This window comes from Xiphophorus hellerii, chromosome 20 (genome assembly GCF_003331165.1).
Source record: "Xiphophorus hellerii strain 12219 chromosome 20, Xiphophorus_hellerii-4.1, whole genome shotgun sequence".
In the NCBI taxonomy this organism is placed as follows: domain Eukaryota; kingdom Metazoa; phylum Chordata; class Actinopteri; order Cyprinodontiformes; family Poeciliidae; genus Xiphophorus; species Xiphophorus hellerii.
The window spans coordinates 21,369,414-21,390,096 of record NC_045691.1 but is presented as its reverse complement, the minus strand read 5'-3'; the positions used below and the strand labels follow the sequence as shown (position 1 = coordinate 21,390,096).

At 41.2% G+C, this 20,683-nt stretch overlaps 1 protein-coding gene across 1 annotated transcript; it reads left to right on the top strand.

The window, feature by feature from the left end:
- The first annotated feature begins 840 nt into the window (after positions 1-840).
- On the top strand, positions 841-15,695 carry dyrk3 (dual specificity tyrosine phosphorylation regulated kinase 3). The gene is made up of 6 exons (XM_032549269.1): positions 841-1,692; positions 4,332-4,441; positions 9,403-9,605; positions 9,687-9,981; positions 10,853-11,269; positions 12,268-15,695. The coding sequence occupies exons 1-6, from the start codon at positions 1,650-1,652 to the stop codon at positions 12,997-12,999; spliced, it is 1,800 nt and encodes a 599-aa protein (XP_032405160.1). The 5' UTR covers positions 841-1,649; the 3' UTR covers positions 13,000-15,695.
- The last annotated feature ends 4,988 nt before the right edge of the window (positions 15,696-20,683 follow it).

Genomic DNA, 20,683 nt, shown 5'->3' with positions numbered 1-20,683 from the left:
TTACACTGCATACACAGGTCTGTCGCAATAAACAATGAATCAGTTAATCTCTTGATAATTTCCACTCAGATTATTACTACATTTTTGAAGGGAGATTTTATTTACAGAGACTTCATAATCCATTTTATTTATGGTTTCAGTTGTGTGTGGGTTTTATTTCCATTTTACTTATTGTTTTCTTCTTCCATCCATCCATCCATCCATCTTCTTCCGCTTATCCGAGGTCGGGTTGCGGGGGTAGCAGCTTCAGGAGGGAGGCCCAGACTTCCCTCTCCCCGGCCACTTCTTCTAGCTCTTCTGTTTTCTTCTTGTGTTTTTAAAATATATGTATATATATATATATATATATATATATATATATATACCGTATATCGTCCAGTTCCAGTGTTAAGTGTTATAAACAAAATCAAAGTTTATTGGTCTTTTAGAGAGCAAAATTGCTTTATTATGCCATGATATATTACTTCAAAACGGTCTTAAAACAAAATTATTATCATTTATCGCAATAACTTTTAGGGCAATTATTGTCCAACAAAATGTGTTATTATGACAAGCCGATGGATACACATTGCCAAACAAAACCCTAACCCACCATCACTAATTGTGCAGATGACTATCCTATAGATTATGCCAGTTTTTGCTTGAAGTATTTAAGTGCTTCAAAGAAATACGGTGCAGTTGAATTTTGTGATAACATATGGAATCGACAAATAGCCCAAGGTTCATCTGCAGCGCACCAGTGACCGCTAGGGGGCGCCCTTTCCGCGTCCTGTCAGCCTTCCTAGCTAAGCGCCGCCCTGCTCCCTCCCTCAGTTTCCCTGCTGTCTCTGGGCTCACTGAAGACGCCCTTAGCAACAACACACAGCTCAGAATAAGATACTCTCGCCACGCTCAAGAGAGATTTAACAGCACAGACTTCGGCTGAAGCTTTACGCGAAGAGGACTCTCCGCTTGTTTCCTGTTGCGGACATGGAGCTTATGTGCGGCTCTTGCTCGCCTGATCATCTGGCTAGCTTCCACTGAGGAAGAGTGAAGCAGCTCCGAGCTGTCCCGAAACAGGACGAATCTCTGGGGGGCTCAGCGAGTGACAGCATCGCTGTTTGCTAACTACCGAGTCAGCTAACCGGGACGGGAATGGTGCTCTGGACAGACTCATTGTCCTGTCAGAGAAAGGCGAGGGGTACGAGGGCCAAGACAGCCAGCTGTGATATTCGGACTCAAACTGTTTTCAACGGAGGGAGCGGCTTCGGTCCGGACGGGTGTTTTTGTGGCTGCTTTGAGAGCTAGCTGGGCTGGCTAGCTGCGGGTAACGACCCCCACTGCCTGTTGAAGTCTTTCCAGACTGCAGGCGAGGCTAATGTTAGCCAGAAGTATAAATACAGCAATCTGTGGTTTTAATAAAGCCGGGAATCACTGTTAAATCCCGAATAAAGAGAAAGAGTAAACCCCCACAAAGAAAAAAAACCCCTCAAATTTAAGCTAAAACTAAAGCGGGGAGTGTTTCAAACACAAAAAAAGACTTTTAAACAAAGTTTTTAGATGCTATTAGCTGAGTTTGCTAGGTGAAAACGGTGTGGACGCTTTTCTTCTTTTTTTTTTATCAGTTTTTTTGTCTCTTTGGATGCTGGGATCACGTTTTAATAGCAAATATGATGATAATAAGCAGAAAACCAGAAGCCCCGATAGCAACAGGTAACCACAACAGTTCTTTCTGTCGTTTGCTTTTGTTTGTTTTTGAAAACGTTAATTTTGGTCGCTTCATGTACGAGTTTCCATCTTTTTTGGGGTTGTCAACGAAACATCCTCCACCAAAAGCGACTTTAATTATGAGCTTGGTTAGTTTTCCTTCTTTCAAATGTTTTTTCTGTGTTGTGATGCGGGCTGTAAACATGCTTTGTGGTGCTTATCAATTTTAAGACCTCTGTATGTTGTTGGAAGATAGTCCAGGAAGTACTGCGTTGTTTTTACATCTGTCCTGTAAGCCCTTCTTCTGTTTATAGTCGCATTTTTAGCTTTATTTGGAATTTGATTGAGCCATTTCACGATAGTTATTATTTTAGTGTGTTGACTGCAGATTTATTTTTATGTGTACCAGGAAATAGACGGTTTATTCTGTCTATAGAGGCACTGTTCAGAGTTACCAGGAAGCAAAAAATCTGACTTTACACCACTTACAGCCCCACGTACACGTTTTATGATAAATGAACTGCTGTGTTTGTTTACTTGACTCTTGTCGCTACCTTTTGATTTCTACGAATGCTTTACAGATGTATTGGTTTATATTCTCCACGTGTTTTAAAGTTAGATCTGCACCAGTTGATGATTTATGAACTTTAAGATTTTAAGGCAAAGCCAAGAGGCAAATGGTTTGATGTTTAAATCCAAATTAACTAGTATTTCTTTTCCTTTTGCATTTAAAATGACTAATGATAGCATTTACCACATTAATTTTTCCTGTAGGAGTTCTTGTCCTTTAGGGAAACAAATCAAGCTCAAGAAGTGATAGCATACAGAATATTAGTTATAGTTAGCTCATATAGAGGTCCAAATTATGTTTTTAAAAATCTCAACCTAAGAAAGAAGTTTTCTTTTTATACCTATTCTAATTTCTCATTTTATTGCGTTTGATAGACTCAAACGCAGCAGAAAACATCTGGAAATTTGGATCAGTGTGAACAGGGCTTGAGATTTCCAAAAGGTGAACAGTAGTTCCCAATCCAGCCTGGGCCATGACAGACAGGGACTGAAAGCTCACAAGGATAAAATTGATTAAACGTCCTTGTGACAAGTGTGAACTGAGGTCCTGAGGCAGAGAGCTTGTTCTTTTGACCTGAAAATGTTGAAATGACCAAAACTTCAGAAATACAAAATGACAAAGTTAAATTAGTGGCACCTACTAGTCATGTTATGTTCTTGTTGCCTGAATGGCTAGTGAGGACGCTCAGTTTAGAGAACTTTTTTGGTTTCTATAAATGTACCTTTTTTAAATGGCTTCCTACAACTCTTTTGCTTCTTGGCCAAGTGTCTTCACTCCATAACAACTCTCACACCGAAGCATGTCGTTAGGTTACCACGTAGTATTTTGGTAATACTACCAAAATACTACCAAAATAGTATTACCAGTTTCTGGAGCAACTCAAAGATATTTCCATTATTGGATGGATTTTTGGTCGGACAAAAAACAATTTCTTTGCAAAGGCTTGTGTGCACGAGTAAGTCGGGTCATCTACAGAAGTTGCCAATTGCCTGCTGAGTAATTAGGAGTTTGCAGAAGGCTAATGGAGCCCACGCTTGCCTAATATTTTGTGTGCGCGGCTTTAATGCGGCTGGTTGCTGTGCTGTGCAGGTTTAATGCGTCTGTATCCAAGCAGCAGGCCTAATCTGTTCAGAAGCCGGTCTGTTGACGGAGTTGCACGAGGGACGTGGGCCCTCTGACGCATCTGCATATGGTTACGACATTCTCAAGGCCCAGTCGGTTAGAAGATCAAATGGGCCAAAACTGAAAGCTTTTGTCCAAGCTCGGGGTTGTAGTTTCAAATTTATACAGATTTTCCTCTCGCCTTTCTTCTGCTGAACCAACGGCAAGTGTAGGAGGTTAGATGACTGTTGGCATAAACAGCCGGTGGATGGTGGCTTGCCATTTCAGTAACTGCCTTCCCAAACCCTCTTCTCGTCGCCTTGTCCTCCTGCCTGTATGATCTCGGGTTACTCTAGGTGTCTGGCTCGAGGCCACAGAGGTGAGCACGAAACTCAGCACTTATTGAATGGCAAGCCCACGCATCCATTCATTTATCTATCTAGAACTCCCAAGCACACCTGGTGTGGGCCTTAAAAGATTTGGCCGAATGGGCAGATGGACAGATGGAAAGATGCTGTCGTCACTGAGGCATCTGTTACCCCCATTAGGCCAATAATACCACTTGCAGCGCTTGCGATCTGGGACCCTAAGCCTTATCTAAGCTGTTCAGGTCAGAGCCCTGGACTCGGATACAATGTATGGCACACAATAGATACAATGGTGTACCTGCTAATAATGGCCTTTTCACTGTAAATATGGGCTGGGATCTTGTAGAAGGCAGTGTTCACTCCACAGGAGGAAGGAGCCCTGCTGAGGTTAGCTGGAGAGATTTGTCAAGTCCTTTGTTTTAGTGATAAGGTAGTTTTTTTTTTTTTTTTTGAGCTGTCCAGAAGACTTATGAGCTAATCAATGGGACTTTGCCTGTGTAGAGTACGATTATGACCTCTTATCAAATCTTTATCCTGGAGTGTTGCAGATGTTAAGGGGCCGCTGCCATCGCACTGATTTGTTTGGTCACTTTTGTCCACCGCAGCGCGCCATGGTGACGGCCTGTACGACTCCTACATGAGAACAGACCACATTCTGAAAGACGAAGCAGACGCAAACAGCCCTTCTGGACTGCCCCCGATGCCCAAGCACACAGTGAGTAGTGCACAGAAAAACACAAAGAGCTCGGAGCTAGTTAAAGCTCGTTTCCTGTGCCGAGGCTCTCTGTCTTGAGACATCCTGTTCCTCAGAGAGACATCCCCTACAGTCTGCCCTGTTTCTGTTCGTCTTTGTGCCGCTCCTCCCTCTTCCCCCTGTTTTTTCTGTGTCGATTAGGGAAGCTTATCTCGTGCCTTCTCTCCAGTATTTTTACCGCAGTCAGTTTTATGCCCCTCAATGAGGAAGCTGTGATCATGTGAGTAATATTGATTAGTCTCCTGGAGGCATATGAAAATGATTAATGCGCAGGATCTCTGTGTCACAGTGAAACGTGCAAAGTGAATGTCCCCCAGAGATCCAGCAGCAGTTATTTATTTTGTCAGTTTAATAGTGCAGGGAAGGCAGATACACGCTGCGTACAGAGCAAAACTATGCGTGCCCCTTGAACTCTTTCGCAGTTTGTCGCAATACAGCAACAAACACATTTCTTGGGGGGGAGTTTTAATGTGATGGAACAAACACAAAGTTGCATATTTGTGAAGTGCATTTATATTTATACCCTTTTACTCACCACTGCAGTGGAAGCAGTAACTTTCAGAAGTTATACAATTGGTAAATAGAGGCAATCAATGTGTATTTTCACACAGAACTGTGAAAGTATGCAGTACAACTTCAAAACTACCAAGATATGACTGTCTACTTAAATTGACAGGTCACAATATGGCAAAATTAATCAGAGAAGCAGCTAAGAAGCCTTTGGTAGCTCTGGAGGAGCTGCAGAGATCCACAGCTCAGGTAGGGGATTCTGTTGACAGCACAACTATTGGACATAAACTCAAATCTTGTCAGAATAGAACAGTGGCAAGGGAAAAGTCATTATTTAAAGAAAGCCATAAAAAATCCTAAGAAATTTGCAGTTGTAATTTTACAAAAATGTCTTTATCGTGTTAACTCACTGAGCCTGAATGGGTGGCTCTGTAACACAAATCCCGATAAAATAAATTAAAGTTTGCTAAATTAAGGTTTGCAGGTTGTAGTGGGAATAAATAAAAATTAAGAATATATTCTTTCTCTGGTTCTTGAAACAGTTTTCCCTCACACTTTGTTAAAGTAAAATTTCCACAACAAGGTTTAATGTCGCAAAATGAGAGAGAGTTCCAGGGAGATAACTAGTCTTACCAGAATCTGACTACTAGTTAATCTCCTCATCTGCTGGTGCCGATTGCGTGACTGTGGAACCAGTTTCACTCTGATTTATTCTGCAGCTTCTACACGTGTTAATGCACATTATAGAATACAATCTATCCGATTCTGTAAGACGACCTAAAACATATACTGTCTCTGTTCCCCTCTCTAAATATCCCCGTCAGCAGAAAATGCATGCTCTGTTTTCCACATTCCAGCAAAAAAAGGCTGGTTTGATACATTGTAAAGATTTATTGGACTTGAAAATGTGACCCACAAACCAAATCACCGATCAACATCCTCCCTCCCTCTCCTGTTATGTTCGTGTATGCCCGCCGTCGGTGAGCTCTCTCAGAGGTTAGGCCTAGTTTTCTATTTTTCTTCCTTTAGTGTTTTTTTTTTGTTTTTTTTTCCAGCAGCGCTCGCAGAGGTACTGTCCTCTGCTCAGCGTGACTGACAGGAGCTCGTCCCAGTTCGAAAGCGCTCAGAGAGAAGCTCTATCCACTGTTAAAGTAATGGAAAATTATGGAATTGGATTTGATGGAAAATGCTGAACTTTCCCTGCTTTTGCAAACATTTAATGACTTTGTAAGCAGATTCTATTAGTTTAAGGGGAAAATTGAAAAACTTATCTGTTCAATTTATCGCTGTAATTGGTGATAAACATTAATTATTCCAAAAATACTTATGGCTTTTACAGACAAAATAAATGTATCACAAACTGATATAAACAAACCGGATTTTCCTGAGTGTTCCTAAGACTGAAGTAGAGCCGAGCGAGATGCCGAAGAAAGCCGTTGGTTGATGTGTAAAACTTGCAAGTAATGACGTCTCATTTTTTGGATACTTTTAATTTCTTTGGCTCAGCTGTTTGTTTAATCTCAAACATTTAAAATTAAACAAAAATATTCATAATTATGCAACACAAGACAGATTGGGTTCACGTTTTCTCCCTGAATTAACAGGATGTTTTGAAAAACGGTGAAAGTCTTGAAATGTGAATTTGGAAGAGTACTCTGTTCTGAATGGAAAACGTGGATCCAGTTTAGAGCTGATTGTGACCAAAGTTTGCTGGGTTTTTAGGTGCTACATAAGACGGAAACCTGCGTGTGCTCAGGAGCAAAATGAAAGCGCCCTTAGGTGTTTCTGACAGCTCAGTGATAAGCTCTTCTCCATCTGTTGGAGAGTGCAGATTTGCACACAACTCGCATTACCCTCAATAGTACCTGCGTTAGAAATCTGCTTCCTGTTTCCATTTTTATCCGCACATCAAAACGATTTATGTTGTTTATAACACCCACGGCCCGGTCAGCTGGTAATCCATTATACTGCAGCACGTGGATGAACCCTTCGATTATTTTATTTTTTTATACGAGCGTGCACGTGTTTGCCTGAGCATAAAAAAAAAAAAAAAAGCAAAGGGGGCGCGATCGATGACATTCACTGTGACTGCAGAACAGCTGCGTGAGACACTGCTTCAGCAGAAAGGCTCGTAATAAGTTCAGACTATACAGCTACATGTATGGAAACCAAGCCTGCATACCTCGTCTATTTTAGGGACTCAAACTTACAACATAAACACTCTCCTGACTGAGTCCTCTTTCAAGGGAACATGTCGGCACCCACTTTTAAATCACAACTCCTCGTTCTGTTGTCTCTGTAAATTAGCACGGTTTCAGGCATTTCAGCGTCGAGGAAAGACCGTTTCCTCCTCCCAAAAAACCACTTGGCGATTAGAAGAGGAACTTTTCAAATTTGAAAGAAAAGTCAGCCCGACTCTCTTTTTTGTCTTTATAGCTAAACTGCTTCTATAGTTTGGGAGCGTAATCTGACTTTAATGACTATTATTTCCTCTGTGCTCCATAATCTTGCGGAGGGTTTTTCCGCTGGTGAGAAAGAAGAAGGTCAGACAGCGTGGAAGAAGGAATTCCTGGCGTTGCCAGAAGGAAATGCTTTACTGGAAAGGCTCAAGATCTCTTTTTAGACTTTATAGCCCTACTCGTCCTTTGAACAACCACAGATGTCTCACTTTACAAGTCTATGAGTATGCAGTGTGATATTTTGATCTATATACACATGCGATCTCTATTGTTGTTGACGGAATCTTGTCTTTGTCCTAACACAGAGACAGTCGACGCTGGAGGTCTTAGTCTAACAGAAACATTATGATTACCTCAAGGAGCTAAATACTGAACTTTATGAGTTACATGTGGCTGTAGTGCTTTGAGGTTGCTTACAGTGTTTGACTACATTGCATAAAAGTCTTTAAACCCTCTTTGTGACATCTGGTAAGGTTACAGCCAAAAACCTCCATGTGAATGACCGACAAAGTTGCATGTGGTTAAATTCATCCACCCTCAATCTTTCGCTCTTACATGAAATACAGTGCCACAAAAATTACTTAATTGGCAAATGAAGGAGGCTGAACACACTATCCCAACATTGACAAATGGGGTGGCAGCATCATGCTGTGAGGATACTTTTCTTCAGTATGGATAGAGGGAAGCTGCTCAGAAATGGATAGAAGCAAAAACAGAGCAACCCTGGAGGAACGTCTACTCAGACATACATTTAAATGTATTAGATTACAGAATATTCATGTGTCGTGATGCCCTAGTGTGGGTGGGCGTTTGTCATGTAGTTTATTATTTATAAATGTCTTATAATGATGCATTTTTTTATTTATCGTCATGATAAGTTTCAGTAAATGATGCTTGAAACTTTCAAAACTGCCAATAAATATCAATAAAGTTGAAGAAATTATGAAATGCAGTTACGACTTGCAGTTTATTGATACAAATTACACTTCTTTATGCGGCTGGTGTCCCAAAAGAAGCTCGTTACAAATGGGAATGTTTTTGAAGAGCAGCATTTGAGTTTGTGGGGCTAAAATAGCTGTGACACACAGCCATCTAGTTACCTGAAAAGGGTGCAATAAATAGTTTGCGTCACTTTTATCATTATCACAGTAGTGCTGCAAACTATTATGATAAAACCTCAAGTCCATATCACCCAACCCTGTGGCCGAGTCAAAGTCAAGACTTCAGAATTAATGGCATGGCTTTGCTATTGTTTAAGAAGAATGTAAGCTGATAGAGAAAAGCAGCAAGGCATGCGTAGCTGTCATCAAAGAAAAATGTTCGTTCCACAAAGTTGTCGCTTCGCCACATTCACCATCTACGTAATACTTTGTGTTCATCCACCATTTAAAATCCCCCAAAACACATTTAAGTTCCTTGTTTCCCATGAAAAGGCTAAAGGGGTATACATATTTCTACAAGTTAGCTGTAAATGTCAAAAACTCGTAAACACAGAGGTGGGTGTGGCTTAGTTCATTTGCATGTTTTTCAGTGAGGTGTTGGAGTTTGTCACGTTGGAGAGTTTTCAGTCGGACTGGATCCAGATCCAGTCTTGCCAGTTTACCAGCTGCAAGCTGCAGCAAGGCTGCTTGGCTTTAAACACTCGACTCAAAAGTCGGTTGTTTATATTTCTGCTTTTCTTCATCAACACCTGACCTAGTTCTACTATATGCTGAGCTCTCTGTTTTGATTTGCAGCAGTTATTCACATCTTTTGTTCACTTTTGAATTTGCTTTTGGTCGCATTAAAACAAATACATCACCCTCTACTTATCACATAAATTATAATTCAACATTTAGGGTATGTTTGTGTTATTTTGGTTCCTTTTGAAATGAAAGAAAATCAGAGATGTTTGTTGTTTTCTTTCCAGCCCTTTTGCATTTATTAACATGTAACTGTTTTTTTTGCTTACAGGTTGTCGGTAACAAGGTTGTAATGAGGGATCAAATGAGTGTGCGAGGTGGCCAGCTGAAGGTCAAGTACCTGTATGAAGACTCAACCAATAACCGGAAAATCAACGCTATAACCACAGCTGTCATTCAGAACACTGGGAGCACTGGGCAGACGCCCTCCAAAACCACCGTCTCCAGCCTGTCCAAGGAACACAGCGCGGACAGGTGAGGAAAATACACTCCAGTTATAAAATGCACCCTCGAAGCAAGCTCAGCGTTTTTACCTGCCGCGTTTATTTGCCTCAGCTCTGACTCCAGTAAGGGCTCCAGTGAAACGTCTGGCTCACAAGGAGCTGGAAACGGCAGCAAACTCTGCAACACCCTCAATCCCGAGCAGGCTCTGAGACTCTACCGGTCCCAGCTGACCACCCTGGAGCACACAGAGATCCAGACATACCCAGATATCTACTTCGTGGGACCCAACGCGAGGAAAAGGCCCGTCGTTCCCGGCGGAAACAACAACTGCGGCTACGACGACGAGCAGGGTGGCTACATCCATGTTCCTCATGACCACCTGGCGTACCGATATGAGTTCCTGAAGGTAACTTAAATGAACGTTTTTGGGTCCAAGACCGCATTACGCACTTGAATTTTGGTTTAAAATAAAAACACTAACTGGTGCACACTAATCCTAAGATTAGCAGCTTCCCTTCAGCATTAGTCACATCTACAAAATTTGATCTCGTCTCATGCTTGGATGACTCTGTACTTGTTAGACTAGACCACGCCCATTTTCGCCTGGAGTTTCCCTAGCTTCATTACAAATAAGGCAAATGATGTCACTTCTTATATGGCTGCAAGTCAGAAAACGGCACCATTTATTTCTTTTGGTGATACAAACTATTAACAGTACAAGTTAGAGAATGGTTAGGGTGCTAAAGAGTTCTTAGACCAGAGGTGGGTAGATCATTACTTCAGCATATTTTTACTCAAGTAAACTGAAAAGTAGCCATCCAAGAAATTACTCAATTAACAGTAAAAAAGTATCCGGTAAAAATGCTGAGTAACTTATCAGACATTCAGTCATTCAAAATTTTAAAATTACATAAAAAATCTAAAGTTGTGTGAAAATTTAGTTATTTTAAAGACCAATTGACAATAATTCATATAAATAACATAATTACAAAATTAAAAAAAATAATTTCTTTCAATAAAACACTAATTAAACTGCAGGTCTGTTTTTGTGTCTGGTGCTTTAAAATTATTTTTTATTTTTAGTTAAAACAAGCTTGTTCTTTCTCCAGTGAAGTTACTCACAGTGAGTTGAGTATCCAGACATTTTATTCAAGTAAAAATAGCACTACACTACAGTGTAGTAGAAATACTCCTAACAGTAAATTGTTTTCTCTTTCCCAAAAGTTACTCAAGTAAATGTAACTAATCACTACCCAACTCTTCCTCTTCCTCCTCAGATCATCGGTAAGGGTAGCTTTGGACAAGTGGCTAAAGTCTACGACCACAAGCTGCAGCAGCACCTGGCTCTCAAAATGGTGCGCAACGAGAAGCGCTTCCACCGGCAAGCGCAGGAGGAGATCCGCATCCTGGAGCACCTGCGCAAGCAGGACCGCAACGGCGCCATGAACGTGGTGCACATGCTGGAGAACTTTACCTTCCGCAACCACATCTGCATGACCTTCGAGCTGCTCAGCATGAACCTGTACGAGCTCATCAAGCGCAACAAGTTCCAAGGCTTCAGCTTGCCCCTGGTCAGGAAGTTTGCGCACTCCATCCTGCAGTGTCTCGAGGCTCTGTACCGGCACAGGATCATCCACTGTGACCTGAAGCCTGAGAACATCCTGCTCAAACAGCAGGGCCGCAGCGGCATCAAGGTAGCACTCCTGACAACGTCACACTGATATGATTTTTGATTATTATTTATTCAGTGAGTCATTAAATAATTTGTTATGCACTCTCCAAAACACTTCAACAATTTGAATAACTTGTTGCAGACAGAAACACAAGGCTTATTCTTGTCCTACACATCTATCTAATGCTTTCTTTCTTATCATCCATGATTTCATCAGTCTATAATTTAATTAAAATGACAGCAAAAGACATTCTTTTTTATCTTTGTTTTTTTTTTTTACCTTGATTTTTTTGGTGTAAATTTATAAGTCTGTCGCAAATCATATTTGGATTCATGTAAGAAATCTTTGCAACCCAGCTGGCAGTAAACACAATTTTTCTCTAAAAACATTTTCCTCTCATTTGTATTATTCTATAATAAAATAAATCATAAAATTTCATGATAACAGACTTAAGAAATAAAGTTGAAGTACATAACATTTATTAAAGGTTTTTACATACTTGTTAAAACTGTCTCAGTATCATTACAGTTTGTTATGAAACAGATCATCTGTGAAAAGATTGAACTTACTGAAATGCACCGTTCTGGCCAAAAACAATCAATCAGAGCCAGGAGGAGTGTCTTAGTGCTGTCAGTCAAGCTTGTGTACGTGCTGCTCAGTGTGCTTATGGCAGAGAAACAACTTACTGTTATCCACCATCATCAGTGGCTCTGCTCTAGCTTTAGCATTAACAGCAGGCTCTGCTATATGGAAGAAGCTGTAGTGTAGCTTGGAGAAAGAGAAGAGGCAGGGAGCAGTGTGCATACATGCGCGTGATTGACAGCGCTGAGACACTCCACCTGGTTCTGAGATTGTTTGTCTCATATTGTACTGTCACAACATGGTGACAGTTTCAACAAATACGTAAAAAAAAAAGAAAGTATTTTTGTACTGTAGCTTTAAGACTTTTTACAGCTTTTCCCAACCTGATGCTGACTCCTACATTTTTTGTCCTCCCCCTCCCCCTCTGTCTTTGCTAGGTGATTGACTTTGGCTCCAGCTGCTTTGAGCACCAGCGAGTCTACACCTATATTCAGTCCCGCTTCTACCGGGCTCCGGAGGTGATCCTCGGCTCGCGCTACGGCCTTCCCATCGACATGTGGAGCTTCGGCTGCATCCTGGCCGAGCTGCTGACGGGCTACCCGCTGTTTCCCGGGGAGGACGAGGGTGACCAGCTGGCCTGCGTCATGGAGCTGCTCGGCATGCCCCCACAAAAGATCCTGGAGCAGGCCAAGAGAGCGAAGAACTTCATCAATTCCAAGGGTCAGCCTCGCTACTGCGGGGTCAGCACCCTTCCGACCGGTGCCACCGTGCTGACAGGGGCGCGCTCGCGCCGCGGCAAGATGAGGGGCCCGCCGGGCAGCAAGGATTGGAGCGTCGCGCTCAAAGGCTGCGAGGATCCCACCTTTACTGACTTCTTAAAGAAGTGTTTGGACTGGGACCCCTCTTCCCGCCTCACGCCTAGCCAGGCCCTCAGACACCCCTGGCTGTACCGCCGGCTTCCCAAGCCCCTCCCCGGGACAGAGAAGAGCCAAGGGGCGCCTGTGAAACGGCTCCCCGAGCACCACAGCACCTCTTTCCCCTCCATCATGACGAAGGGCGGACAGGGCCTAGGCACAACGGCTCCCGGCAACAAACTCAAGAGCAACATAATTGGAGATTCAGGGGAGACCATCCCTCTTCGCACAGTTCTACCTAAACTTGTCTCCTAATAAAAAAAAAAAAGTGAGAATCCTCTGATCTCCGCTCGTTCCACCGACTCCTCAGGAGGAGTCCCACACGAAGGACGTGGTTTTAAAACTTGTTTGGTTGTTCTTCTATTTGTTTTTTCTACTGAGGTGTCGACACCCAGTTTCTGGTTTTAATATTAGCAAAACAAAGAAAGAGAAATCATGACAACAAACGAACAAAAAAATAATAATACTATCACATAGAGGTTTTTATACAGAGGATTTCCTTTAATGGCTGTGAATTTTTCAGTTTACAGCCTGTTGATTTTTAGATGATGCTTTTTGGGGAAAAAAGAAATCTTCCTTGTGAGTGGACAGCTTTTTATTTGTTAAAGAGAAGATGTTTTTAAACCTCTGCTTGATCTCTTATGAGTGTTGTAGCAAAAACGCACTCGAGCACACCTGCACTGTCACTTGGCTCACTTCGCACAGGACACCGCCATTTTGAATTCTCTCTTTACACGTGCAAAACTTGAAAAGGGCTATAGAGATTACTCCTAACAGGTTAGAGCTAGCTGGGCAGGAGGTGCATGCTAGGCCAACGGAAGTTGATGGAAAAGAGAAATGTGACACAAATGTGAATTTATGCTCACGACAATTTTAAAGAGGCAAAACAGGACTGGCTTTATTTGTGGAGAATAATTACAAATTGCAGTGCCTTGTAAAATATTGACACTGCCTTGACATTTTTTCACGTTTTGTCATATTGCAACCTCCAAACCTCCAAGCTGGGGATGTTTTTAGCACAGCGGGTTTCTCCCTGACCCGTCTGGTTTGGTCCTTGGTCTTCATGATGCTGTTTGTTCAGTGACGCTCTCTGGAAAACTTCTTTTGAAGTCACAGAACAGACGCATTTCTCGGATTTTTAATGCAAAATAATGGAAACCCAGTCAAAATGATCAAACAACCCGACTGCATCCTTCAAACGAGTTTTTCGAGAGTCTTCAATAATCAATTAGTGTTCCCACACCATAATGCTGCCACTACCATGTTTTACAGCATTAATAAACAGGGACGGGGGCAATAGGACAACTCCAACTGTGTCGCCATCACAATCTGTGCTGTGCTGGTTTACCAAGGCAAACATTCTGCATAACTTTGTCAATATAATGAGGGCAATTGTGGTGCAGATAAATAAACTTGGGGCAAATTTTAAGAATATTTGAGAATTTGTGTTACTTTAATAAATTGGGTTTCCATTATTCTTCACTGGCCTGTAAAGTGAAGCGTTCCCACACCATGATGCTTCCACTACCTTCTTTCACCGTAGAGGTGGTGGGTTAGATTTACTCCAGCAAGCCAATTTATCCATTAGATGATTTCTGAACGTGATTGACTGTATTGGATGCAATGGGCTTTATTTATTGGGCTGAATCCAAATGCAAGCTACCATTCAGATTTTCTTGTGTTGAAGACCATGTACCATTTTGAGTTTGTGGTTGTAACGTGTCAAAGTGTTAAAAAAAATGTTCAAAACGTATGAATAGTTTTCCAAGGCACCTTTCTTCCTGCAATTCCTTTTGCCTTAAGGACACCAACCTGCTGTTCGACGTTGATGTGTGTGTGCTTTAGCCGCGAGGAGTTACAGTGGGAAACATCGAGGGGAAGGGCAAGGGGCAACCTATTTACAGCTTCTCCTAGTTTCACCACACTGGTGGGGGAAAAAAAAGAAAATACAAAGAGGAGAGGGTGGAAAGGACAGTAGCACCACTCGCCGTCACAAAGGCGTCACCGTCATACTCGGCACTTTGCAACTGGTTTTACGAGAGGCCGCCTCGCGTCACCTGGTAAATATATATAGAGAGAACCAGGGTAGTACACACAAAAGCATGCAGGGCGGTTGTTATGAAACACGCGCTCCGTCCTGTGATAGGCCGCTGTAATTGTTGGTGGGAGATATTATGAGGTAGCATGAAGAGCAAAATATTTTAAAATGAGCCCAGATGTAAAAGATGGCGATAAAGTAGGATTACTATGGTACTGAAGATCGATGTGTTTCTCAGGGAGACATGCTTGATGCATCCTTTTCATTCACTGTGCTCCTCACTCAGTCATTCACCTCGGCAGCAGCTGAACAACGCATGCAGATCTGTCCGCAGAGAGCGAGAGACTTCATTTCTGATTTTTTTTCTTTTTTTTTCCAAACGGGAGGGCGGGTTGTGTGCATGCGCTTCAATCTGACCTAGATTCATCCCCCTCTCTTCACCCACCAACTATCTCCTCTCTTCTCTGTCTGGTGTAGAGCGGGGAACCTCTCTGACGCACAAATAGTGAAACGTGGTGCTGTCCGAACACTGAAACCCGCCAGGTGCATGTTGATTATGGACCACACCGTTTAAAGACTCTCAGCCCTCGTTTTCTAAGCGACTCTGTCAGGGATTTGTACTACTCCTCCGTTTTTTATATATATATAGAGAGAAGTGGTTTCTAATTGCTTTTCACATGAGATTATCAAGAAGATGTAAAACCTGAAAGTGGAGAAAGAGAAAGTTGGGCACTGACATGTTGTGCTAGAGGTGTGCGAGTTAGTCGGCCGGGTGTTTGGTGTTCAGGATGAAATCACAACCTGTTATCAAGACGGAGCGACTGACATGAAAAAGAGAAATGTACAGTAACCAAATGAAGTTGTGATAGTTTCTTTTTCTACAAAAAATAATAAAACTTACTGTTAAGTGAAATTTGCTGCTCTCTGTTTTTTTTTTGTTGTTGTTTTGTTTGTTTTTTCTTTTGCAAATCTCATCACGTTAATTAGATTACGGTTCAGAAGTTTTAAGCACAATCATTACTGGCATTAATTAGTTTTGGGCTTGTAGTGAAGCATTTGACTTTTTTGTCATTATGGAGGGACGAGACAACAAACATCCATCCATTCTTAATGAGATCGGGTCACAAAGTGGCCGGCGAGTTCTGGGTCTCCTCTCAGCTGGACATGCCTGGAAAACCTTCAAACGAACAACTTAATTCATTTAAAAAGATAAAATTTATTCGAGATTTTCAAACACAGACATAACTATAGACCAAACATATGGATATACACTGTTTATAATAGTTGTTGCACGTTGCAAAGAACAAACTTACATTTTCACCTCTTTTCTTATAGAATTAGTAGTCTCCATTTAAGCCGTTTTTTCTGCACTGACTTGTTGAAAAGGGTAAATATTTCAATCATTCCTGAATGATATTAGTCTGTTTAATCCATTCTGAAACCAGTCTGGATGTGTGTTTGGGCTCCATGCTCTGCTAGATTACTAAACTGAAGTAAAGTTGGTTAGGATGTTCAAAAACAACAGAGGAAGCAATGATCAAGTCAATAAACTACATTATGCTAGACCACCAGTGAAGTGTATATGGACATGGAATGACATAGTGCTGGTCCAAAACCAACAACCTCAAGCTTCACTGACATTTGCAGCTGCCCATGTGGACGAGCCAAATGCCCTGTGGAGAAAAGTATTTTGGTCAAATTTTAGCTATTTGACCACAATCAGAATGGCACTATATTAGGAAAACATGTTACATGCGATGAAATTTCAAAGTGGCTTTTTATAAATAAATAACTACTTAATAGTGGTAATGTTTATCCTGTCTTATTTGAGCATCACCTCATTACTTCCTTGGAAATATTGAATCTATGATACTTATTTAATGAGTACAAATATTAATACAGTGTACCGAGGTTTCTGCGGTAACAATAAATTTGGTAGATATTAACCCACAATTATAGGTACCACTTTACAATAAGACTCCCTTTAGAGCTCTGGAAAAAATTAAGAGACCACTTAAAATGATCCGTTTCTCTGATTTTACTCTTCATATGTTTACGTAAAATGAACATTGTTCTTTTAATTTATGAACGACTGACAACATGTCTCCGAAATTCTAAGCAAAAATTTTGTATTTGCAGAAAATGAGAAATGCATATTTTTTAGCCCAAAAAAAGCAACAAAAAACCTTTATTTAGCATATTATTCACACAAAAGATATGTTTACAAATACTTATTGTTCTTACAAGGTGGTCTGAAATGTTTAGTATAACAACTCTAGATAAAATGTAGAGGTGAACAGACTTGGCTCACTTGGCAAGCAGCTGGTTGATGCTGTCTCCTTCTCACCTTTTATTAATGCATAATAAACTGTTAGTAATGATTTATAAATTGTTAATAACATATCTATAAACTACACATTAATGTGTGTTTGGGAAGACAAGTCAACATTAAGCTACTGGAGTTCCATGACAGGAAACCAGTTTAAATGAGTTCTACCTATTCCAGTAAGAGGGGTCTAATATCCTGCCAGAATTACATCAGAAGCTTGTCAATGGCTACAAAATTCCTGTAGTTTCTATACGACGTATGACGGGATATTTGGAAAAATAACAGGGTTGTATGTATGTGTGAGCATATGTGTGTAATATTGCCTTTATTTTCATTGGAATGAATCTCAAGTTCAGATTTATTTATTTAGTTCCTGCTTGAGTTTCGCTGGATTTGATAGTTGTCAGATCTTACCACTTTTGATCAAACAAAGCATCCCAAGCCCCAGATTAATATGTCATTCACTGTAACAATGAGCGTTCGGTAACTTCTGACTGTTTCAAGTAAAAACTCTTCATGGTCTGGTATTCGACACCGACCTTCTGTATTGTGACACAAACTGGTTTTGATTCACTATTAAAAAGAGTTCGACTTCAGTCGGTGATCAGGTTACAGACTCAGTGAACACCCAGGCAAACTGATGAGTCACCGACCTGTAAAACTAACACTTCCTTATTATTAGAGAACTTATCTGAATAACTCATAAATCAAAACCAAGGCCGTATGGCAATTATTCAGTCATATAGGAAATAAAGATTGCTTATCAGTTACAAAGAACATTCTGATCATTTTGATCAGCATGCGCTTAAAGTCAAATTATTATCGACGTACTTTTTTCCTCCATGTAGAAGATAAGCTGAACCATTTTGTTCACTGGCTCCATAAAATAGTAGATAATTAAATAATCTTTCCTGTTGATCTTGTGACCCTTTTAATTTCTTTCCTCATATAGTAGTTTTCCAGAGCAGCACATACGCTCCTGTCAGCCCTCGCATCTTACAGTTCTAAATTGAAAAAATAATTAAAACCCATCCTTCAATTTGATTATATTCATCCCTTCAGAGAAATATTTCACATGAAAGAATCATTATGTTTTAATAAAATCATCCCAACCCTTTAGATTGGGTAAAAACAGATAGAGGGATGGTATGTTACATTTGTCAATCTTTTAGCTTACCTCGTGTTGTCTGACTGGTACTATTTTTATTTTTTAGCAATGAGTCTGGAAATGACCCTTCTGCTGCCATCCCGCTAAAACCATAATAATAGTTAAAGTAACACTCATGAGAGGTGCTAATTTCATTTATTTTTCTTCTACAGCCAAACCTTGCAGGAAAAAAACCAAAACAAATACAGCCTACAAAATTGAAGTAGTTGCTGGATCTCCATTGGACCGCTGAGGTCATGTTTGTTGCTGCAGCTCCAGCTGACCTGCAGTGACAAGTTACAATGGTGCTTTGCTGTGTGGAGTGTGAAACGACGAGTTCAAGTAACATATTTCTAGGAAACGCTGGTCAAAGCCATTTCACCGTGACATTCTGTCAAAGTCTGTTCTGGTTAGCAGCCCTGAAGCGGAACTGCAAGTCTGAAACGGTTCTCATCCGGATTCCTTTAACCTCTTTGTGGCAGATGTGAAGCTTCTTTCTGTGATTCAACTCTCGATTGACTTTCTGGATGGAAAAACAAGACCAGGTGTTACATATTTTTCCAGACTCAATATATTATGTCCGTCCCTGTAATAAAGAAGCAAGTTGATCAATCTTTCCCGTCATAAGGAGAGTCAGCTGATGATCCATTGTTGCGATTCTTGGGACTTCCCACTTGCAGGCAGGTTCCTGGAGATAGGAAAGAATCAGGAACGCATACGCAATAAAAAAAAGAGGAGGAGGAGGGGGAGAAACTGGTTGGGTGGCATTGGCTAATGCAGAAAACAAGATAATGTGACTGTTTTACGACGAGACGGAGAAGGAGGCAGTGGGTGGTTGGCTATGTGTCAGAAAATCTTGGCTCATGTCTTTAAATGCCAGCTGGTCTTTAAAAAGATGTTCTGCATCATTTTCATTCTTTCTGGGTGTGTCTCTGTTTGGATCAGGTGCGAGTCGTTGTGCTCTCACTGTCGTCATCATTCAAATAAGAGGCCCAGCAAACAAACAAACAAGCCATTCTGGACTCTGTTGATCTTAATGGGATTTGTGTCTTGAAGTATCTGTGTTTTTCACTCTAATCTAGTAACCTGACTCTAACTATAATGACTAAAATCAATGAGATCTTCCTCCAAACAATTTCATTTTAATGGGCTTCCTGCGATATTTATTCTCAGGATCAATACACAAACAGTGAAGGATAATTTAAATGTTCACCATTTCCCAACAACTTTTTCAGTCAATGCAAAAGCAGATTAGACCAATCCCATTACCGATCAACCCAGTCACCCTGTGACCATATGGTCTAAGGATCGTCCTCTTTGACACACATTATGTTAGCCTTGCACTTCTCTCCTCATCCACGCAAACATCCCGACGTCTGCAGACCTTTTGGTGCCACAGCAGGATCTCGGCTCCTGGCCGTGGACTGGGAGGGGCTGAGTGCTGACAGGTTTCTGATTACCACACAGGTTAAGAAATCTTGACCTGGCCGTCGGTCCGCATTTGGCTTGAAGAGTCAACATGTGTCTCTGTCTCTCTGTGTTTCGCCTCTGTTCCCTCAGCCGTCCTGTTCGGATTTTGTCATGTTAAAAAAACCACAAGCTACAATGTCTTTTATTGGGACGAACACCAATAGTAGTGGTGGTTGATGGGGAAATGGATGGAACTCAGTGCAGGACAATACCAGAAGTAAACCTGTTACAGGCTAATGAAGACTTAACAGTGAGGACTAGAGTCACCTTCCAGGACAGAGCCGCTAAACCTACGGCCAACTTAAGTTAAACCAACTTTTGATGGATTTATATTCTACTTTTCCATAAAAAAACAAAACAAAAACAACTAAAAGACCCCAAAAAGGCCTGAAAAATATTCTATAATACCAACTTTGAAAGCAAAAATAATGTTTCGTTTTATTTCGTTTTATTTTTTAAATCCAGATGTGAATTTCCCAAGGTAGCAGAACAATTTAATCTACATTTAGACATGTGTGAGAGAAACCAATGTGTCTGGCCGGTGCTGAAGAATTACTCTGAGGGCAGGCAGTTTTTCTATTGTGTTTTGCTCGTTCACATAACTGCATAGGGATGTGGCTTTTTTGATCTCGCTGTTGTGATCCACCAGAGAAAATTGTCCCGTCTGGACCGAAGCGTAGATTGGGAATCTGACTCACCTCTCTGCAACAATTTCTTTCTTTTTTTTCCTTTTTTTCCCCCCAGTAAAACAAACCTCTTGTTTTATACTAGACAATATGGTCAAGCACACAGACTCTCGGGTCACAGAGTGCAGACACACAGTGAAGCTATGTGTGTCGTCTGGCTTCGGTCCACAGGGACAGCTGAGGGTACGGACCAGGAGTGGAGGTAGAGAAATGCCACATTAGTCCCTACACACACACACACACACCCACGCACGCCTACGCACAAACAC